The sequence below is a fragment of the Saimiri boliviensis genome, chromosome 3 (genome assembly GCF_048565385.1).
Source record: "Saimiri boliviensis isolate mSaiBol1 chromosome 3, mSaiBol1.pri, whole genome shotgun sequence".
In the NCBI taxonomy this organism is placed as follows: Eukaryota; Metazoa; Chordata; class Mammalia; order Primates; family Cebidae; genus Saimiri; species Saimiri boliviensis.
Genome location: NC_133451.1, coordinates 97,781,813 through 97,806,108, shown reverse-complemented (window position 1 = coordinate 97,806,108; position 24,296 = coordinate 97,781,813). Strand labels below are relative to the sequence as shown.

At 36.0% G+C, this 24,296-nt stretch overlaps 1 protein-coding gene across 7 annotated transcripts in view; it reads left to right on the top strand.

Annotated features, from left to right (window-relative positions):
* PPA2 (inorganic pyrophosphatase 2) overlaps nt 1-24,296 on the top strand; it is a 109,706-nt gene that overhangs the window by 52,254 nt on the left and 33,156 nt on the right. For 3 of the 7 annotated variants that reach the window (XM_074396530.1, XM_010340098.3, XM_039468521.2), the window contains 2 exons: nt 13,261-13,388; nt 16,137-16,222. In XM_074396530.1, coding sequence (XP_074252631.1) covers nt 13,261-13,388; nt 16,137-16,222 — 214 coding nt within the window. Of the gene's footprint in view, nt 1-13,260; nt 13,389-16,136; nt 16,223-18,255; nt 18,356-18,648; nt 18,778-23,303; nt 23,477-24,296 lie in introns of all 7 variants that reach the window. The other 4 variants (XR_012516905.1, XR_012516903.1, XR_012516904.1 and 1 more) reach the window with 4 other exon arrangements.

The window sequence follows — 24,296 nt, the reverse complement described above, 5'->3', positions numbered from 1 at the left end:
TTAGTGCTATAGGAGACCCAGCTTAAATTAAAGGATTACAAGATTTCTTGGGGACATGGGTACATTTTTAAGTGCTTTACCGTAACTATTAAGTGACAAAGGTGGAACTTCAACGGAGGTCGGTTTGACCGGAGGCCTGTGCATTTAGCCACTTGGTTATATGCTTCAAATAAAAATTAGATTAGAAATATTTTAATATCTTCCATGTACAAGGCAGTGGTATGGTTTTCATTTTATTCATCATATGAAATTATTGTAAACAGGTAAAATGGAAACTCCTTTTTCATTTTTCTTTTTTCCTCCCCTTTGGACAAAATTTTAGCATAAGGCCATTTGCTGCTGTCTTTTTCCCCTTTTTATCGAATAAGGGCAAAAAGATAGGGCATTACTTTTATGTCACTGATTTTTATCTAAAAATAAAAAATTTTCAGCTAATTGCATGTTTTCTTCACTTTGTGTTATGGTTTGGTGGAAATAATTCAGGTAAAGCAGCATTTTAATGCTTTTTTTTTTTCTCCTGATCTTTGTGGAAGTGTAGGTAGTTCTTAATATTTGGAAGTGGATAGAAATGTTAAAAGACGTGAATTTATGTAGTCTGATAAAGCTCCCTGGGTGATTCTGATAGGTTCCTTCAAATTGAGAACCATTCCATTAACAGTTCTTTTCTGCTGGTTGGACATTCTAGTTTTGGATATAGAGTAATTGGTAACAATTTTGATATTTATTCAGTTACAAGAAGGCCTTTAGATGTAATTACCTAATTAAATTTGATATTTGTCCCTCGCACACCTGTCACTCCATTTTTAAAGCTAGTATATTGGTTCCCTTTGAAATCTTGAGCAAATTACTTAACCTTTTAGAGTCCCAGCTAACTCATTTGCATTAAAGAGATAAACAATACCTAATTTACAAGTTGTGAAGCTTAAATGGCATACTGTTGTCGGCAGCAGCAGCCCATCTGGAGCTGCCGCTGCCAAGACTGGCTGCAGCCCGGCCAGAGCTGTGTGTTCCACAGAGCTGTGGGAGCCAGGAACAGGCGGGAGACCCACCCGCTTCCGAGTTACCTGAATGGGAGCCCCACCCTGCTGGACACAGCTGCAGCCACGCAGCCACCCAGCCACGTTTGTGGACCTGGGCATCCCTGCACTCTGGGGGGCCTGGGAAGCCCTCCCTACCCCTGCGTGCTGGGAAATGCCTGCCACTGCTGCCTGGACTCTCCCCACTCTGATTTTGAAATGAAGTCGAGGCCGAGCCTGGGTGCTGTTGCATTCCCAGCCAGGTGTGGTGGATGCATTCAGAGCTCCCTGACAAGCCAGCCCCTTGCTGCCTTGGCTTCCCCTGGACTTTGGGTGCTGATGTGCAAGGGAGGGGGGCCAAGGGGATGCTAAGGGTGGCTTGGTGCAGGCCTGCAAGCGCCCCTTGGCACAAACCGCCTGGATTCAGTGCATGATGTACAGATAGCTGGGGCTGAGTGTGGAGACAGGCTCCTGGGTGGAAAAGGGTGGATCCACAGTGAAGCCCCACCTTAAAGCCAGGGATGGCCTGAAGGCTCGGAACCAAGCTGTCTTTTCTGGTGGAACCCCCGGCCTGGAGTGAGAACCTATGCTGCCTTTTTGGCCCCATCCATGGCTGCCCATGGACCATTGAGCACGTATTTCCTCTCTCTTGAGCCCATAAAATCCCTGGATTCAACCAGACTAGGGGAGAAGGGACAAGCTGCCTGCCGATAGGAGCTGCCCACTCTGGGTCTCCTCTCCGTTGAGGGCTGCAGGTTCAGTGTGTCTCAGGCTCAGTGGGACGACCTGCTTGTGGATAGGCGCTACCCGCTTCGGATCTCCAGCGAGCTGTACTGTCAGTAAAGCACCTTGCCTTGCTCACTCTCCAGTCGTCCAGATACGTCATTCTTCCTATACATGGGAGAAGAATTCGGGACCCCCCCCCCCGCCCCCGCCCCGCCACCGCCTGCCAATGGCTGAACTGAAAGAGCCCTAACACAAACAGGGCTGAAACATGGCGCCTCCACATCCTGCCCACCCCAACAAGGAGAAGAGAGGAGTTGCGCCCCTTCAGGGATCCCAGAACTAATGGCTCCCTGCTCTAGGGCTGTGACACCCTCTTGGGGGCTCTGCACTTCCTGGCATCTCCAAGCTTCTAAGTGCCACCGTGTTTCCCCGAGCCCGCAGTGGAAGCCGCTTGCGCTGTTTGCCTGGTCCGCTTGTGGCCTCGCAGGAGCCAGTGCCTGTGCTGGCTCCGAGAGCTGCCTGCCCCTTGCCAATCCGTGCCTGGCGTACCTTGGCGGGCATGGGCGCCAGGCTTAGCGTGAGCGGAGCGCAGCCGGCCCAGCTGAGTGGGTGGAAGTGAGCAAAACTCGGGGAAAAGATGTCACTAGCCACAGAGGTTTCCAGCTGGAAAAGCGACAGCTGAAGAATCCGGTGACATTACTGAGCCATAGGTTTAAAATATTTCAAAAGTTTACCAGATATTACCAAATTGCCTTTTGTAGTGATTGTATCATCAGTGTATGAGAGTAAATGCTTCTTAAATAACTCTTTACTTTTTTTTGGGGGGGGGGGTGCAATCTGATACATAAAAGATGGTATCTTGTTTTAATTCTGTTTGGCTTACTACGGGGGTGGAGAATCTTTCTCATATATTTATTGGCTATTTGTATCTTCCTTTCTGTGAATTCTATAAACTGTTTGCCCTTTTTATATTGGAGTTGACGTTCTTTTGTTATTTCAGAGTTTTTTGGATATTAATCCTTTATTATTTAGGTTGCAAATATTCTCTATCTGCAGAGATGCTATATTGACTTTTGGCTTACAGATGTATTCCATTTTATCAATCTTTTTATGCATAACTTTAGTGTTTTGATTCTTGTTTAAAGATTTCTTACCTCTTGGTCAGAAAGATGTTTTTACCTTCTTTTCACTTTTATATTTTATTATCTTTACAATCTAGTCTTGAATTTATGTGGAATTTATTTTTATTTTTTCTGTGTATACATTTTTTCCAACACTGCTGAACAGAAAAGGTCATTTTCTTTCTACTGTTTCAGAATGTCTTTCTTACACATTTCATTATACAGGACTCTGTTTCTGGATTCTCTGTGATAGAATCCCTGCCAGTGTCATGTTATTTTAATTATGAAGCCTTGTAATTAAACATATATGAGACTAATCTTCCACCTTTTGTTCTACTTTTTCAAACTTGTTTTTTCTTAGGCCTTTATTCTTGTGTACAGATTTTAGAATCCCAATTGTCAAGGATTTTTGATATCTTTAAAATATTAATTTTTATATCAGGTGATATAATATACATGTTTCTGATTTATTCAGGAATTCTTGTATGTCTTTTTATCTTGTATATCTTTTAGCACAGTATGAAAATAAATAGGTGTGTTTGAACTTACTTTAAAGGGAGAAAACATTCATTTGTATTTGGAATTAATTGTGCCATTTTTAACTATTGCAGTTGTATTTTAATCATATATACATTCTAAACTTTGTCATCTTGGTCTTTAGTGATCTTTCTTACTAAGTCAGTACCACAATTTGTTACCAGATTTTCTCAGTTTGAGCTCAAATATCTTTAAGTCTGTTTCCTCCTTCTTCCTGTTGTCTTAAACTATCATATCTTACTTTTCCATTGAAACAGTGTTAACATTTCTCTAGTTAGCCTCCTGACACAAAAATTTATCTCCATACTGTTTACCAGACTTAACTTATTTTAAAGAAAGCATATTTTAAAAGTAAACTTTTGACTCCTCGTAGCTTACAGAAAAATCCAGATTCTCTAACTTATTAAGATACTTTTTTTTCCTAACCACTATTTATCCAAAGTTCTTAACACACTGAGCTTTTCTCCCTTTCTTATATATACCAGGTACTTTTGCACCTTATTGGTCTTATCTTTTGAGAACAAGTTTAAATATCAACCCTCAATGAACTGCCTTTAACTCTGCAAGGCAAAGGCGGTTGTTTGATTGCCACTTTTTTTGCTTCCATGCTATTTTGTTTGCTTTTGTGAAATGTCTTTGATTTCACAGATTTGTAATTTGTTTGTTTCCTTATCTACCCACCTATCTAGATTATGGACTTTTTCCAGGCTGGGACTATCTCTCATATTTATTTTTTAGCAAGCTTTATTGAGGTGTAAGTTACATACAGTCACATTCACCCCATTTTAAGTATACAATTCAGTGAGTTTTGATAACTATATGTAGTCTTCTAGCAACTATCACAATCATAATACAAAACATATCCATCACCCCCAAAATTCCCACATACTCCTGTACAGTCAATCCCTTCTTCATACCCTTGGCCATTAGCAAACACTGATCTACTTTCTGTCACAATAGTTCGCCTTTTCTAGAATTACCTATCAATGGACTCTGGCATCAGTCATTATTCACATGGCCGGGTATATGATTTATCTCTCTTGCATAATGCTTTGAAAATGTATGCATATTGTTGCATGTATCAGGGTAGTTCTTCCTAATTTATTACTGAATCGTTTTCCAATTTTTTAGATATGTCGCAGTTTATTCATTCACATGGTGGTGGAAATTTGGGCTTCCAGTTTTGAGCTAATGTGAATAAAGTTGCTGTGAACAGTGAAGTATAAATCTTCATGTAAACATGTTTTCATTTCCTGTGGGAAATTACTCAGGAATAATATTGTTGGGTAAAATGGTAATTATATGTTTAATGTTGTAAGAAACTGTCAAATTGTTTACCAGGGTTGCTCTAGCATTTTGTATTTCTACCAGCAGTGTATCCAGTTGCTCCCAGAATCTCCATTCATTCTTTATATTTTATTACAGATTGTCTTAAATAACAAAATGTTTTTTAAAGAAATTAGGAGAAATATATGTGCCTGTGCATATGTACCTTTTATATTTGCCCACATATTTGCCATTTTCAGAAGCATGTATTTTATTTCTTCCTGAAGATCTGTAGATCTCAGTTTCCATCTGGTGTTGTTCTCTTTCAGTTCAGGGACTTTCACATATTCTTTTTTTTTTTTTTTTTGGTCTTTTTTTTTTTATTGCATTTTAGGTTTTGGGGTACATGTGAAGAACATGCAATATTGTTGCATAGATACACACATGGCAGTGTGATGTGCTGCCTTCCTCCCCATCACCTATATCTGGCATTTCTCCCCATGCTATCTCTCCCCAACTCCCTACCCCTCACTGTCCCTCCCCTATTTCCCCCTAACAGACCCCAGCATGTAGTGCTCCCCTCCCTGTGTCCATGTGTTCTCATTGTTCAACACCAGTCTATGCATGAGAACATGCGATATTTGATTTTCTGCTCTTGTGTCAGTTTGCTAGTGGAGTCCTGCTGGTGGCGAATTTTCTTCATTTGTATTTATCTAAAATAATATTTTTTCTTGCCTTTGTTTTAGAAATATAGTTTTGCTTGATGGTGAATTTAAATTTGTAGGTTTTTTTAAGCTTTATATTGATGTTCCATTTTCTTTCAGCCACTGTTGGTTCCAATGAGAAGTGAACAGCCATTTGTATTGTCAGTTGACCCTTGAACAACATTGGTTTTAACTGTACATACATAGATTTCTTTTAACCAAATATGGATTGAAAATAACAGTATTCTCATGTTGCAAAACCCAGTATAATGAGAATCTACTTTTCACATAGCTGGTTTCTGCAGGGCTACTGTGAGATTTTGGTATGCATGGATTTTGAGGGAGCAGGTGGTAGTCCCAGAAGTAATCTTTCATGTATACCTTGTTACTAGTGTATAATGTATTATTTTTTCTCAGACTGTTTTAAAGATTTTCTCCCATGGATTTCAGCAATTTTTTTTTTCTATGCTGTGCTAAGGTTTCCTTTTCTTTGTATTTATTCTGCTTAGGGTATACTGAACTTTGTGGATCTGTAAGTTCATGTTTTTTTAACCATATTTGGGAAATTGTTGCCATTGTTTTTTTTTTTTTCACTTTGGGGGCTCCATTCTCTCACCTGCATTCTGAAACTAAGTACACATATTTTAGGCTACTTTTTATTGTCTCGTCTTACAAATCACTAACACTCTTCCTGTCTCTTTAATCTTTTTTATTCTTTACTGTTATTTAGACTGGATAATTTCTGTGAGTCTGTCTTCTACTTCTCTGGTTTTTTTCCTGCATATCCATGTTCTGCTGTTAAGCCTACCTGATTTTTCATTTCAGATCCTCCTTCTTTTGGTTCTTTTTTTTTTTGAAGTTTTATAGTTTGTATTCCTCATCTGAGATTTTCATATGTTCATGCTTTGGGGTGATGTTTCCTGAAAGTCATGCACATATTCATAATAGCTACTTTAAAATTCTTGTTTGCATAGATTGGGTAAGGAATTATTTCTGTTGACTACTTTTTCTCTTGATACAAGTCTCAGAAATATTCCAGTATATACAATAAATCACATAGTCATCTTGCCTTTACTTGATAGGAGCCAGCCTTCCAGTCCGTCCTGCCTGCCTGCACCATCAGGATTCCTATGTGCCCCTGCATGCAGTCCCACATCTGTTTTGTATTTTTGTTCTCTCTTGGGTCTGCAGTTACTTGTTTTTGAGTCTTTTTAACTTTTATCTTTTTATAAGGTATCTATTTTAGGTAAGTTAGCCAGAGGGAGTATATTGAAACATTAATTTAGAGCCCCTCCTGTCAAAGGTCTCTATTTTTTCCAAATCAAAATGCTTTGGAAACTTAAAGAGTGTTTTTATTTGCTGATAATTTCATTAATACACTTGAACTCAGTGAAAGGCTTATTTCAGAAATATTTGTGGTATTTCACTCAAATAATTATATATTCCCTCTCCATTCCAAATGTTTAAAAAAGGGGTTAATTTAATTTCAACACATCAGAAAAAATAAATTTGTAAGAACTAAATTGTAATAATATTAGAGATAAATGTGTCTGTTGTTGAATAAGAAATTAATTACAAATTCATTTAGAGTCTTTAAGTGAAAAACTATATGTTTATAGGAAAAGGTTATTAATAAGTATTCATGTGTATGTGTGTATATGTATGCCCAGATGCTTTTTATATATGTTATTTTTAGTCTTTGTTGGCATTTGTTTATTACTATGCCCAGGTATATTGATTTTTTTCAGGAGCATTGTACAAATTACAGTCACTGTCAATATTAATGAAAATCTGTTTAGTATTTTTCTAACTAATTCATGTTTTTATATTTATTTTTGAAAGATAAAAGCTTATAAGGCTATTCATTTACCTGTAAGTATAACTTTGGCTGCATGCATGGAAAAATTTTTGGGAAATGGAGAGAGAATGATTGATATTTGTTAAGAATTATTCCTTTTTATTAGATGATTTTCACCCATTATTTAATCCCTATAACAACCTTGATTTCTTCTTCCCCATTCTGGATTTGAAGAAACAAAGTAGTAAATTCTCCCAAGCTGATGCAATGCTTTCCCAAGATGATACACAACTGGAATTTAAACTTAGTGCTGTCTGATTCAAAACATGTTTTTCTTTAGTTCTTCTTAGAAACTTCCTGAGTGTTCTCACTGTCATTACTTTCTGAATATTTTTAGAGTTTTGATTTTCTTTTGGAACCAAAAATTAATTATTTAGTTAGACTTTTTCTTCTTTATTTGCTCTTAATATTTGTGTTTCAATAGTATTTTTAAAAATCAGGGAACTGGGGGTGGTTCTTTTTCAGTAGGCAAGAGTTTTTAAATTTGTTTATTGTTGCTCTTTAAATTGATTGTATTGTACGTATAGAATGTATTGTGTTAGTTTTCTCATGTTTAAAATTTTTTAACATTTTATTTGTTTTTGGTATGTAATCATTTTTAAAGTTTATTGTTTTAATACGTCTCTAGATTAAATAGATTGCATACTCTTTCTAGATTTCTCTCTCATATATACTGCTCATGGTCTGTTTATATAAAATGTACCTTATGAGTTTGGTTTTTGAAGTCATATCGTTACTGTTACTTGTATGTTTAATTCTGACGTTTGGGGAATATTGAAGTCTTAGCAAATATAGGTGATTAGAAGAAATTCCCCCTGTTGCGACAGAGTGCATTTTTGGATTTAAAAAAAAAAAAAAAAAAAAAAGAGTAGAAAGACTTTTCTAATTAGATTTTAGAAACAAGTGAATTGGTTTACACAGGAAATTTGGTTAGAAAGATACATAGTATCCCTGTATCCATGTTCTGCTCTTAAGCCTACCTGATTTTTCATTTCAGATCCTCCTCCTTTTGCTTTTTTTTTTTTTTTTTTTTTTGAAGTTTTATAGTCTGTGTTCCTCATCTGAGATTTTCATATGTTCATGCATTGTGGCCATGAAGGAAAAAACTAAGTCATAAATGTTGCTCTTAGAAAATATTGTGTTAGATTTATCTTGTGTCTCCAGAGATAAAATGGTAGATTTTGATTAAGTTATTTTAGATTTTCTTTTACAGAAACATAAATCAAAGTTAGTTAAGAAAAACTAAATTAAAATGAGAGCTCTGGACTTGGAAAAACCCAATGTAACCTTAAGATTTGTCTGTTATATTGCTTCATTATTACCAGTTATTTCCAATCTGTTTATATAAAACTATGATTATTTATAAAACATATTTTTATAGTTTTAATGTAAAAATTCCGTTAAGGAGACTCTATATAATCTTTGTTAATTAAACTTTCAAATTTGAAAGTAAATCATTGCTGCACACTGTTTGTCAGAAGTTACCACACTTTATAAAGCTGTTTTAAAAAATCTGGGGTGATAGGCTGGACACAATGGCTCACCCTGTAATCCCAACACTTTGGGAGGCCAAGGTAGGAGCAACACTTGATTCCAAGAATTCAAGACCAGCCTGGGCAACAAAGTTAGACCCCCAATTCTACTGAAAAAAATAAACCAAATTTAGCCAGGCATAGTGCTTGCACACTTGTAGTCCAAGCTTCTTGGAAATCAAAAGTGGATGAATTGGTTGAGTCCTGGAGGTCGAGGCTGTAGTGAGCCGTGATTGCACACTGCACTTCAGCCTGTGTGACAGAAAAAGACAATAGGTGGAAAAAAAAAAAAAAAAGCAAGAAAGAAAAGAAAAAGTTTGAGGATTGCTTTTAGTTTTACTATAATTTAGGTTATTAATGTTATAGACTTATCCTTTTCTGCTCTTTGATACTTTGAATCTCATCTAAGTCTCATCTTTACTGGTTTTTTACTGTTATTTTTTTCCCATTAGTAATTCTTCTCAGTTTTACTTTCTAAAATATATCCAAAATCTTAACATTCATCACCACCTCCATACAACTACATTTATCTAAGCCTTCACCATAGTTCACCTAAGTAGACTCTCCCAGTAGCCTCTTACTGGACTTCCAGCTTCCTTCTTTTTTTTTTTTTTTTGTCTATATAGTCTTTTCTTCACATAGCAGATAGAAAGATCTTAAAACATTTACTCTACCCAAAACTATCCCAAAGTAAAAGCCGTAGTCCTTAGTATGGCCCCTAGAGTCCTTTGTGACTGGCCTGTGGCTGCTTCTCTAATCTTCTCGCCTAATACTTTCTGTTTTTTCACTATGCTGTAGCTGTAGGACTTTCTTACTCTCTCACTGAATGTTAAAATTGTACTCTTCAGAATATTTGCACTTAAACTCTTCCTCCCAGACTGCACTTCTTTCAGATACCTGAATGAGTTGCTCCCGCAGTTCATCCAAGACTCTACTAAAATGATTTCATCAGAGGATATATCCAACCTCTCATATCTAAAATTCTCCTCTTACCTTACTTGGAAAGCAGCCTATATGCATAACTATAGATTTTTTTTTTTCCTAATATTTAACTGTTTTCTTACCCAGGTCTAGTTTTTTATTTTTGTTTTTAGATGGGTGTATCACTGTGTTGCCCAGAATGGTCTTGAACGCCTAGGCTCAAACAATCCTCCACCTCAGTTTACAAAGTAGCTGGGATTAGGGGCATGCCATGGCACCTAGCTGCAGGCTTAATTTGACAGCAGATATTTTTAGAAGCTTTTTACTGAATTCTTTCAGAACATTCAAATTAACTTCATAAAAACAAAAACCTTTTTGTAACCGTAAATTCACTGATGTGTATAATATTTAATTATATCTCATAATTATAATAAAAGATACAGTTAGCATAAATGTTTTGGGAATAAACATACCTGATGCTTGGTAAAGCTAAAACTTGACTGATGGAAGCAGAAATGTGGGCTTCATTCTAGAGTACTCTGCCAGAGTCAGCATACATAATACGTGAACATTAGTCAGAATGTTCTGCACAAGTAGAGTCTTCAGTCCAGTAAGTTGATCAAGTAGAGTTCAGTTAAAAGATCTTAATTTTTAATCAAAACTAGAAACTGAAATAGATTTAGCTTGATTACATATATAGCTTTTTCAGATTATCCTAACTTAATTCATCTTTAAAATAAATGATATAATTGCCTGTAATTCTTTCATATAAAAGTAATTCCAAGAGTGGGAATAAATGACTACTAGAGAATTGCCACTTTTCTTAAAATAACATAGATTGTAAAAAATACGTCTAATAGGTTTGTGCTTGCCATTATTCCATCTGTGAGCCGCACCCTTCTATAGAAGTAAATTGCCTTGCTGAGGAAAGAAAAAATAAAAGATGTCTTACAAATGGATAGTGTTGATAGTTGCACAAAATTGTAGACATACTTAATGTCGCTAAATTATAGACTTAAAAATGGTTAACATGGCAAATTTTATGTTATGGATATTTTATCACAGTAAAAGAACTGAAATAATACATCTTTACTACATTTTTTAAATGTAAATAAAAACTTTGAGCAGTGTTACTGTGCAGTAGAGAAGAAAAAGCAGAAATTATTGAATTGGAGGTATTTATATAGTACTAGTTCTATCACGAGTGAGTTGGATAAATTTTGGCAAACCTTTAAGCTGTCTTATCTGTAGTTTTCTTGAATACAAACATACTTGTTCTTAACTCTTAGGAATTTCATGAAGAACAGTTAAGTTTTATATATATTTATGTATACTTTTCATAAATCACAAATAAGTTTATACATTTTAGCTAGAACTTTTTGTAATTTCAGAGGGGTTATTGAACTGACTGTTGGCATTAGATAAAAGAATTTGGCTTTAGGCATTTGCTATTGGGGTTTTAAAAAATATTTACATTTTTAAATTTTTTTTTAATTTTTTTAGACAGAGTCTTGTTTCTTCGCCAGGCACCAGGCTGGAGTACAGTGACACGATCTCAGCTCACTGCAGCCTCCGCCCGCTGGGTTCAAGCAGTTCTCCTGCCTCCGTGTGCCAAATAGCTGTGACTGCAAGTGTGCGCCACCACGCCCAGCTAATTTTGTATTTTTAGTAGAGACGGGGTTTCACCATGTTGGCCAGAATGGTCTTGATCTCTTGACCTCGTGATCTGCCTGCCTCAGCCTCCCAAAGTGATGGGATTACAGACGTGAGCAGCCTTGCCCAGCCAAAAATGTTTACATTTCTTTTTGTAATTTTTTTTGTTTTGTTGTTTGGGAAAATGCAGCTGTTTTCTCTTAGGGTATAATTAGTTGAGAATGGAAAAGTTTATCTTAGATTTGGAGAATTATACTTCCTATTTCCGTTATAAAATTTTCATTTTTTTTTTCTAATTGGTGTCTTTGCTTAATAGGTCCTCTTTACAACTTTTGGGGAGAAAGCCTCCTAGACTGAGATAGATATTAGATAATTAGCTTTTTCTTTCTCATTGGAAGTCAGTAAGTTAAGTAACAGCAATTATATAAAAGTTATATGATTTGTATAAGTTACATACAATGGAAGAGAGAATGATAGTTTGAATAAGGTACAGTGATAAAGTTGTAAATCAGATTTAAGCAACAGAAAATGATTTATCGCTCTGTTGCCCAGGCCAGAGTGGAATGGTGTGATCTCTGCTCACTGCAACCTCCCCATCCCAGGCTAAAGCATTTCTCCTGCCTCAGCCTCCCGAGTAGCTGGGACAACAGGCAAGCACCACCATGCCCAGCTAATTTTTTTGTATTTTTAAATACGGGGTTTCACCGTGTTGGCCAGACTGGTCTTAACTTCTGACCTCACGTGATGCACCTGCTTTGACCTCCCAAAGTGCTTGGATTACAGGTGTGAACACCACACCCGGCCTAGAAAATCATTTATCTTGGGCACTGATTAAATTGCATTTCTAGATATTCACTGCCAGTAGACTAAAAGATTTTTCTTCCTCTCTGAATAAGAAAACCATAAGTTGGACGAACTCAAAATTAATTAATTTTTGCAAAACATTCCTGTTTGTTGTGATAATAGCAGAATCATTTTAATAGTATACTGTAATAAAATTACCAGCACCACTACTCTTGTGTTTTGTGGCCGTTCTGAAGTAAAATAAGGGTTAATTGAATACAAGCACTGCTATACCAAGACAGTGGATCTGCTGAGAGGGCTGCTAAGTGACTAATGGTGGGTAGTGTATACAATGTGGATGCACTAGACAAAGGGGTGATTCATATCTTGGCCAGGATGAAGCAGGACAGCACAAGATTTAATCAGGCTACTCAGAATGGTATGCAATTTAAAACTTATGAATTGTTTGTCTTTGGAATTTTCCATTTAATATTTTTGGATTTAGTTGACTGGGTAACTGAAGCAAAACCATGGATAAAGGGAGATTACTGTGTATATCCTCAGTGACTGGCTTTTCTTAGGTGTCTTATCACACTCTACTCCCACGTGACAGTGATGTTCTAGCCATGCAGACCCATCTTTCTTTGTATATTCTGAAATGCAGTCCCTTGCTTTTATGTGTGCTCTTCCTTCTACCTTTCCCCGTCTTGTCCAATTAGTGGCGTACTTGTCACTTTTATAATGCTTTCTTTTACTCCATTCCTTGTGTATATCTCTGTTAAAACCTCATTGCCTTTTAATTGCAATTTGTTACCTCTTTATCTCTTTCCCCGAGTTAAACCTCTGAGTATCATGATGAAAAGAACTTTGTTGTATTCATCCATTTATTTTCCATGCATAGCACATTGTCTGAAGATGCTTTGTAAATGCTTGTAGAGAGCGGGAATAGTGTTATGCATACAGAAACACAAAAGTCTGAAGGTGGTATGTGTCAACAGTGCTGCTGCCCTAGGTATCCTAATCGATTGTGCTGCTGTTTAGACTGGGCTCCGTCTTTGCTGGCTCCCTTAGTCCAATGCTCTGCCATTAAATGGCATGAGTGTTGGTTCTTAACAAAACATCTTTTTTGTTTTTTCTTTACAGATATTGATGATGTTAAGAAGTTCAAACCGGGTTACCTTGAAGCTACCCTTAATTGGTTTAGATTATATAAGGTACCAGATGGAAAACCAGAAAACCAGTTTGCTTTCAATGGAGAATTCAAAAACAAGGTGAAGATGAAAATCTGTATTTTAAAATGTACCTCCTGATATCTGTACAATACTCGTTTCACTTGGGGAGTTTCTTAGGTGAATATCTATATATAACATGGTAAGGAAAAACAAACTTACATATTCAAAAACATGATTTTATTATTTAAATTTTGTTTCAGAAGCTCTTTTAAGTGAATCAACAAGGCTGAAAAAATATCTATTTCCATCTATCTGTCTATAGCTCCTTCATCTTAGAAAATGAAGGAATTTTATGATCAGTCTAATTTTGCAAATTGTGTATATAGAAAAACTTTCTATTTACTGTTTTGTGGAAGAGAAAGTTACTCACCCTTAACGTAAGTCCACAGGAGCCTTCCTTCTAAGTGTTCATTCTACCATGACAGAACTCAGCTGGTTAACAATTGAATGGACACCTGAATTATCTTACTGTCATAGGATTTTTCTATTAGAATACCACAGAGTTACCACAGAGTAACTCTAATATGATACAAATGGAGAGAACAGGCCAAGAAATTAAAGTCTAAAACATGGAATTTTTTTTAAGTTATTACCACTAGGTGAATTAAACATTTGAAACCAGCTTTTAATTGGATTCCAGTAAGTATGTTTTCTAAGTGAACTAAGGCATGTTAATGAAAACTTAAAATTCATAATGGGTATTTTGCTGTAAAAGAACTGATTGCTGGACTCAATATTTTTTGAAAGCACATTAAAAGAACACTTCAAATCTTGAGGGCTTTGTCTGGAATTATTAAATATAAATATAAAATTATTTTAGATTAAATTCTCTTTCTTAAAATATTGAAAATGTGTACAATAAATTATTTTTTCTTCAAAAAATTTGCATTTTATTATTGAGATAATTGAAATTTCAAACCTATATAGTATTTTTGTGGCTCCTTATTGCCTAAGGTAAGTCCGCCAAGTCATGAATTTGTAAAGAATGAGGCAGTTTTTTTGTTTGTTTTGTTTTGTTTTAGTTGTTGACAAATAGCAGTTTTTTTCTGTATAAAGATGAGGTCACTTATACAACCTCTCGAGAAAATAATTGTTTTATGCATTGCTTTTTGCTACTACTATTTAAAATATAGAGCCTTAGTTCCTTTAGTATTGCTGTGAAAGAATTCCTGAGACTGGGTAATTTATAAAGAAAAGAGGTTTATTTAGCTCACAATCCTGCAGACTATGCAAGTGGTGTGCTGCTGGCATCTGCTTCTGTTAAGGACCTCAGAAAGCTTCCAGTCATGCCAAAAGACAAAGGGATAGCAGGCATGTCACAGGCTGAGAGGGAAAGCAAGTGAGAGAGGTGGAAGGTACCCAGGCTCTTTGTAACAATCAGTTATTGTGAGAACTACCAGAGCAAGAACTCACTTACTACTCTGAGGAGGCATCAAGCCATTCATGAGGAATCCACCCCCATGATCCACACACCTCCCATTAGGCCTCACTTCCAACACTGGGGATCAAATTTGAACACGAGATTTGAGAGGACAGATTCCCTCAAGCTATAGCAGAGCGTAACTCAAGAATTAAGTTGTCCCTCTTTAACATGGTTGGAAAGATGGCTCCTTTCTTTTATTCTAGGTTTTTTGTGCCACTCCTCTAAGCAAGTATTGGAATTGATTCTAAATAATCACATTTATCCAAATAATTTGATTTAAAACTCTATCGTTATATAATCAGAAAATGTATTGGATTTCTTGTCCTATATCTGAAGTGAGACCCCCCCCCCACAACCCCACAACACTACCTCATTGAGAAATAAGCCATCCTCCATCACAGACAATAGTAGACCTGAGAGAACTTGTCTTTTCAGAGGATAAATTTCCCATTATTACTATATCTCAGTTCCCAAGATTCTTTATTATCATAATTTGTTTAGTTATCATAATGTATTTAGTTATTGTTGAAGAAGAAAGGAGCTAATGTGAACTAACCAGTAAGGACTCTCCTTAAGGAAAACAAACAACATTTTGAGGGAAAAGAATCTGAAGAACTTTCTGCTTTGGAATAATAAAGCAACTTTTCGTCATATGTTCTTACTGGATGTATATCTAACAAGAGGTATATGTATTGTTGATTATGCATTTTTAGACACTGTCATAAATGTCTAGGAGATGTACTATTTTCAGACAGTGGATAGTCTAAAACTACTTAGACTGAACAAAACTACATTTAGACTGCCTGCTGTTTTGGTGATGCTGAAGGGGATAGGTGCATGCTTACTGACAAGCCAGGTACTGGGTTAAACACTTTACATATGTCATCTTATTTATTCTTTCAACAGTTCTGTGACTTAGAGCAGAGGTTGGCAAACTTTTTTGTAATGGGTCATGTAGAAAATATTTTAGGCTTTGCAGATTGTATAATTTCTGTCACAGGCATTTAACTCTGCTGTTATAGTACTAGAGCAGCCATAGGCCAAACACAAATGTGACTGTTCAGTAAAATTTTACAGGTGGCAGGCTGGATTTTACTCAAAGACCCTAGTTTGCCAGCCCCTGATATAGATTATCCCTATTATATTCTACTTCATAGGTGAAGAAACAGGCTTAGCGAGCCTGAGTAACTTGCCCAAAGTCACACAGCTGATAAATAGGGAAGCCAGAATTTATACCAAGTTTTGCCTGACTCTGGAGCTCGTGCTCTTAACGATTAAATGTTGTCACAAGATTAGTTTTGTGTTAGTATAACAGTGTGACTGATATTAAATACATCTTTTTTTATTTGTTTGTTTGGAGCTAGGCTTTTGCTCTTGAAGTTGTTAAATCCACTCATCAATGTTGGAAAGCATTGCTTACGAAGAAATGTAATGGAGGGACTATAAATTGGTAAGAATTTGTCTTTTCTATGTAAGTAATGTTATTTTATTACTAATTGGTGTTAAACAGCCATATAATACTACTTAGTTTCAGATTTTTTAATAACAGAATTGCATGGTTTTTTTTATTTAAACAATACAGAGTATCTACCTATTCATTGGGCATTTGAGTGCTGGGCGCTATTAAGCTAGGAATTGACATGATCTTTTTTCTCAAGGGATTTATAATTTTATAATTTAGTGGAAATACTGACAAATAAGTGGACATTTAATTTGAATACATTGTGCAAAGATGAAAAATGCAATTTTTCAATAGGCAAATCTATACGGTTATTTTATTTATCTAATAACTACTATAATTTCTTAGAAAGTAAAAGCCTTCTTATCCAACATGATCACTAGTTGATTGATTCAGAGGAATTAAGTAATAGTAACATAAATCAAATATTTAATTTAAAACATTTAAATGTATATTCACCCATCTTTGGATATAGGGCTAAGCCCTTTTTAATACAGATTCCATAGAGATTTTATATATACTCTAACACAGGCGTCCCCAAACTATTTACACAGGGTCCAGTTCACTGTCCCTCAGACCGTTGGAGGGCTGCCACATACTGTGCTTCTCTCACTGACCACCAATGAAAGAGGTGCCCCTTCCTGAAGTGCAGGGGGGCGGGGAGTGGGGGGGGGGCGGGCAGATAAATTGCCTCAGGGGGCCGTATGCAGCCCGCAGGCCGCAGTTTGGGTACACCTACTCTAACATAACATAGGATAAAAAATAAAGATCCTGTAATCCTTAAGCTCCTTATAACTAAAAATTCTGACAGATTTTTAGGGTTGTTTTTTCTTTTCTGAGACAGAGTTTCGCTCTTGTTACCCAGGCTGGAGTGCAATGGCGTGATCTCGGCTCACCACGACCTCCGCCTCCTGGGTTCAGGCAATTCTCCTGCCTCAGCCTCCCGAGTAGCTGGGACTACAGACGCGCGCCACCATGCCCAGCTAATTTTTGTATTTTTAATAGAGACAGGGTTTCACCTTGTTGACCAGGATGGTCTCGATCTCTTGACCTCGTAATCCACCCGCCTGGGCCTCCCAAAGTGCTGGGATTATAGGCGTGAGCCACCACGCCCAGCCTAGGGTTCTTTTTTAAAAAAAAAAAAAAATCATTTAAATTTTGTTATCCACACCAAATTTGACACCAAGTTTCTGTAGTGATTCACCTTCATTGAGGCTTTTTAGAGCCTCAGTATTGTTTAAAGCCTTGATCCTTTTATAACCTACTTAATGTTTATAGAAACAGTTCTTCCACACTTTTTCACAGTTCATCTGTGAACATAATTAATACCTAAGTTAGGAAATTATAGTAACAAGTACAAGTGACAAACACATTTAGGAACAAAAACAACTGACTCTTGGTAAGTCTAAGTATAGGAGGCAAAAGCAGGTCCTGTGGGGGTACTAAAGATATTGCTATGAATACGATAGGGTCCCTGCGCTCTCTGAGCATGGTCTGGGAATCAAGAGGGATGTTTAAGAAATCATTAGAATAAGGTAATCAGATGGAATAAAGAATTATTTAATTTCAATGACTATTTTATCTAAGTCATTAAGAAGGGCCGTTTTACCTACAACACAAATGCTTGAACATTCAATTTATTGATTCTGTTTCTCTTGCTTACTAAAGAAACATTGTCAATTCCTTGGCCTTCTCCTGTTACCTCTTATGGAGAGCACTCTCTTTTTTTCTTAAGCATAATCTTAAAAAGTAGATAATTGTTTCTAATTTAAATAATATAATTTATTAACAGCAAAGCTGGATATGATTGAATGTCCTCTAGTCTTGTCTCTCCTAGTAACTGGTAGACTGAGCTATCCTTTATGGTCTAAAAGTGAAACTCCCAGTGTAATGAGTACCTCCAATATGAAGGGGGGGTCTCTGTCTGAGATATATTTGCTTGTTCTTTGCTGTCTTGTCTCCTTCCTAATTGTACTTTCTAAAAAGCTTATGCAGTCTTTGATGAGACTTGAATATTTCCCCAGGTTTCCTCAGCTACACAGCTAGAGACTGTTTGTTTGATTAGTATCTCTACAACCTGAGTTCATACCTTCTGTGCTGAGTCTAATTTTCCTTACTGTGAAGGTAACTTTATTTCTAAGCTCTGGAATCATTTTGCTGTCGTCTCCTGAGTAATGATAAGGATTACATTAACAGTAAGAGTTGAGATTTATTAACTCTGTACTATGTTCCAGGTTCTGAGTGATTTATGTATGTTACGAAATTAATATTCAAGAATCCTATAAAGTATGTATCGTTATTATCTCCATTTTACACATGAGGAAATTCAGTCCACATAAATATTTAGGTTAACTTATCTAAGGTCACACAATGCATGGTAGAGCCAGGATTTAACCTTACTTTTTCTTTTTTTTGAGGTGGAGTCTTGCTCTGTCACCCAAGTTAGAGTGCAGTGGCACGATCTTGGCTTACTGCGACTTCCGCCTCCCAGGTTAAAGTGATTAGCAATTCTCCTGCCTCCGCCTCTCGAGTAGCTGGGATTACAGGTGCCTGAAACCATGCCTCGCTAATTTTTGTATTTTTATTAGAAACAGAGTTCTGCCATGTTGACCAGGCTGATCTCGAACTCCTGGCCTCAAGTTATCTGCCCGCCTTGTCTTCCCAAAGTGCTAGAATTACAGGCGTGAGCCACTGCACCTGGCCTAAACCTTACAGTCTTAATAGCTGTATTCTTTTGCCTCCTCTACATTTTTGCAATAAAATCACTTTTTTTAGTTGAAGAATTTTCTTTTTCTTTTTTATTTATTTATTTATTTTTTGAGATGGATTCTTGCTCTGTCACCAGGCTGGAGCACAGTGGCACAGTCTCAGCTCACTGCAACCTCCGCTTCCCAGGTTCAAGCAATTCTTCCGCCTCAGCTTCCCAAGTAGCTGGGACTACAGGCACGTGCCACCATGCCTGGCTAATTTTTGTATTTTTAGTAGAGATGGGGGTTTCACCATGTTGGCCAGGATGGTCTCGATCTCTTGATGTCGTGATCCGCCTGCCTTAGCCTCCCAAAGTGCTGGGATTACAGGTGTGAGCCACCGTGCCCAGCCTAAGAATTTTCAGAATATAAGTTTCAGTATATAAATCATGTGCACCTAGAAAATTTAAAGTCTAAGATCTTCAAAATTTTAACTCATTTTAATCCATATTTCTCTTATTTTTTAATCTTAATTTGAAAATACATTCAGAGTCGTTAGTTTTTATTTATTTATTTTTTTTGCCTTTATATAATAAATTGCCTATCTTTCTTAATTCCTTAAACTCTGCCATTATAGATTGACAAGACTTCCTCTGCCTTCCTTTTTGAAACCTGTTTTTCTCACTTACTTCAGTTTAGGTCTATACTATCATAGACATTCTCTCAATGTGTATGTAATACACAGAATTAACTAGGGACATTATTATGGAACTCAGATACATTGTCGCCTTCTTTAAATTAGTATATTCATATCTTTAGGAATTAGAGTCTAAACATATATGTTTTTAAAGCCCCCTTTGTGATTCTGATGAGCCTCTCTGCTTAAGAACCATATTATTATTATTATTATTATTATTATTATTATTATTATTATTGTTATTTATTTTGAGACAGTGTCTTGCTCTGTTGCCCAGACTAGAGTGCAGGGGCATGAACATAACTCACTGCAGCCTCAACCTCCCAGAGTTAAACAATCCTCCCACCTCAGTCTCCCAAGTAGCTGGGACTACAGGCATGCACCACCATACCTGGCTACTTTTTAAATTTTTTGTATAGACAGGATCTCAGTATGTTGCTATGTATTGTCTTGAATTCCTGGGTTCAAGTAATCCACCCACCTCAGCCTCCCAAAGTGCTGGGATTACAGGCATGAGCCACTGGTGCCTGGCCTTAAGAATCATAAAATCCAAACTTGTTCTCATGGAGAAACAAAGCCTTCCAAGATTTAGATAACCTTTCTAGCCTCATTTTACGTCACTTCTTGTCTCTTATTTCATGTTACAACAACTGAAAGCCACTTGTCACTCCTTACACACACTGTGCTTGTAGTGATCTCTAGACCTTTACTAATTTTGTTTCTTTTGCCATGATTGTCTTTTCATTTCTTGAAGTGGCCGAGTTACTCATCTTTTAAGATTTAATTTTTATGTCGTCTTCTCTAGGAAACATTTCCTCTTATAGCCCCATGCTAGCTTAAGTGCCAGTACTCTCTGTATTCCTTGTCCCCTTTGGATTTGTGTCATTACATTTGTCACAGTTATAATGCACTTGGTTCATGAATTTGTCTTCTTCTCTAGAATATAAGTTCCTGAAAAGCAGATGAATAAAAATGCCTGATTCATCTTTATATTCCTAATGCCTGGCATGGAGTAGCCACTCAATAAATATCTGTCAGGGTAAATTGTTGAATAATATTTTAAAGCCAACAGACATTTGTTTTTGTTTTTGTTTTCTTTAATCCAGGTAGTGACTCTTCTTTTTTTTAGCAGCACTGGATTTATTAAGTTCTTTTAATTGATACCTTGAAAATTCTCTTTCTCCAAATAAGATTTTTTGTTATTGTTGCGTATTCTTTTTTCCACTGCTGGATGTTTACTCTGTAAGCTAAATATTCTTTTAAAAGAGAGAATTTTATTATTTCTAGTCGTACCTAAGAAAACTTTAAATTCGATTCTGGGGGAAATCATTTTTTGCCATTGGAGTTTATTCCTTAGTCCTCTCTCACTCTCTCTTCAACCAGTTGATATACCTTACTAAGAAATCAGAAATATACTCTTCTGTTTACTACTTTATTAACCATTATTTATCTTGATCCATCTGTCTTATACATTTTTCAAGTTTTGATTGATTCTTGAGTGCCTTCTAGTTATAAAACTAAACTATTTCAGTTACTTAGCATTGCTTTACTTATAAACTGTTTTTTAATTAACAGTCATTCTCCTGTTTAATATATTCTGTATAGTACTGCGAGAATGATCTTTCAAAAGTATGAATATGACTATCATTTTTATGTCTAAAAACATCTTATGATTCCCTTCAAATATGGGATTTCATTCAACCCTTCCATCATTAAACAATATGGATTTCATCCAACCCTTCCATCCTTAAACAATGTGAATTTCATCCAACCCTTCCATACTTAGTATGTCCAAACCTACCTCTCCAGCCTCATGGGCTATTCCTTCCCATCTCTTTATCTTTCTTCCGACAGCTTCATTTTTCAGGAAGCAGTTTAGATGTCACCTCTGCACAGTTTCTTTTGTGTTGGGCTGTCATATCACTGCTGTACATATCTCTATCTAGAACTAGGGGTGGATTTTTTTTTTAATACTTTTTATTGAGTTTTTACCTCAGTACTTGATAACAGGACTTGACACAGTAGGTAGTCTAAATATGCTTACTGAATAAAGAAATATATTCAATTCTTCTAAATTATTTAGGTCTTGAAGTTTTTTGTTTTGTTTTGTTTTTACATTTCTAGAGAAAGCTGTATTTGGTACTTTTTTTCCCCCCTTACTTTAAGTTCCAGGATACATGTGCAGAACATGCAGGTTTGTTACATAGGTATACATGTGCCAATGGTGGTTTGTTGCACCTATCAACCCATCACATAGGTATTAAGCCCTGCATGCATCAGCCATTTGTCCTGATAATCTCCCTCCCTCCCTCCATTGACAGGCCCCAGTGTGTGTTGTTCCCTTCCTTGTGTCTATGTGTTCTTACTGTTCAGCTTCCACTGGTAAGTGAGAACATGAGGTGTTTGGTTTTCTACTCCTGCATTAGTTTGCTGAGGATGATGGCTTCCAGCTTCATCCATGTCCCTGCAAAGGACATGATCTTATTCCTTTTTATGGCTGCATAGTATTCCATGATGTATATACACAACATTTTCTTTATTCAGTCTATCATTGATGGGCATTTGGGTTGGTTCCATGTCTTTGCTATTGTGAATAGTGCTGCAGTAAAAATATATATGGATGTGTCTTCATAGTAGAATGATTTATATTCCTTTGGTTGTAAACCTAGTAATGAAATTGCTGGGTTAAATGGGATTTCTGGTTCTGGGTCCTTGAGGAATTGCCACACTGTCTTCCACAATGGTTGAACTAATTTACATTCCCACCAACAGTGTAAAAGTGTTCCTATTTTTTCACAGCCTCACTATCATCTATTGTTTCTTGACTTTTTAATAATTATCATTCTGACTGGAGTGAGATCGTATTTTGTGGTTTGATTTGCATTTCTCTAATGATCAGTGATGAGCTTTTGTTCACGTTTGTTGGCTGCATAAATGTCTTTTGAGAAATGTCTGTTCGTATCCTTTGCCCACTTTTTGATGAGATTGTTTGTTTTTTTTTCTTGTAAATTTGTTTAAGTTCCTTGAAAATTCTGGCTGTTAGACCTTTGTCAGATAGGTAGATTGCAAAAATTTTCTCCCATTTAGTAGGTTGCCTGTTCACTCTATGCTAATTTCTTTCACTGTGCCGAAGCTCTTTAGTTAGTTAGATCCTACTTATCAAATTTGGCTTTTGTTGCAATTGCTTTTAGTGTTTTAGTCATGAAGTCTTTGCCCATACCTGTGTCCTGAATGATATTGCCTAGGTTTTCTTCTAGGGTTTTTATGGTTTTGGGTTTTACATTTAAGTCTTTAATCCATCTTGAGTTACTTTTTGCATAAGGTGTAAGGAAGGGGTCCAGTTTCAGTTTTCTGTGTATGGCCAGCCAGTTTTACCAGCACCATTTATTGAATAGGGAATTCTTTCCCCATTGCTTGTTTTTATCAAGGTTTGTTGAAGTTCAGATAGTTGTAGATGTGTGGTGTTATTTCTGGGGTCACTGTTTTGCTCCATTGATCTATATATCTGTTTTGGTACCAGTAATCTGGTACTTCTTTACGTATTGATAGCCTCAGTTGTTTTAGCTTTGTGTACATTTATCCCAAGGTCACATCCTTCTATAAACTTTGGAGGTTATGGTCTAAAATTGTTGTCATTCTTATTTCTTTAAATTTTCTCTCTCCCTTTTTCTTGACTATTTTGCTTTAGAATGAGAAGTCTTGACAAGTCTTTATCCTGGACACTGTTTTTGAGGATTCACATGAGTGTGAGACATTGTTTGATTTGAAATTTACTTGAAGAAAATGATTTTCCCTTCATTAAAGTTCCATGTTACTGGCCCTGTAAATTTCATCTTTTATTTGTCTGTTTATTATTTGCAGGTAATTTTCCATTTTTTTCACTTATTTTACCTATTATTTGTCTACTAATATACTTTATTATTTTTATATGTAATTTGGGTTTGTTGTACACAGCATTTTTGGTTTTATTGATTTTTTGCTCTAACGTCATCTACTTGTTTTAGTCAGCAAGGTTTCATATAGGTTATGTAACATTTATAAATTTAGAATATAATATTTAGTATCTTAATATAAAAAGGAAAGCAGTGCATTCTTTTTAGTTTTTTTATAAAGTTTCATTTATCTTAGGCACTAACAGTCCTTTAAATGATTATATTGCATTTCCTCCAGCATCCGTTCTTTAAATGATTATATTGCATTTCCTCCAGCAGGTCATAGTCATGGTTTGAAAACTAAAAAGAATCTTAAAGATTAAAAGCTCCTTGGGGACACCATGAATCAATATTGTGTCTCCAGTATCTGGAAAACTCCCTGACATGTAGTATGATTTTTTGAATTGGCAAATAAATATGAATCAACGTAAAACAACTATTTTTATGTGAAGGCCGGTTCAGAAAAAAATAAAAATATTTCTTCATATCATGCCTTTTATTACATCTTTAAACATTCAAAGTACAAATAACTTTATTAAATCCAAGAGGGGGTAAAGTACATATATGTATGCACACCCATATTTGCACACATATATGTCCTTACAACCCAGATTACATATTTTATCAACTAGAAGCATGTCAGTGAGGTTGTTGGCACTGTTTTTAGCTGATAAAAGACTAATAGAAGAGCCTATTTGAGAAATATTAACAAGGAACTTTGTAATCTTTCATCCTATGTATCGGTATAT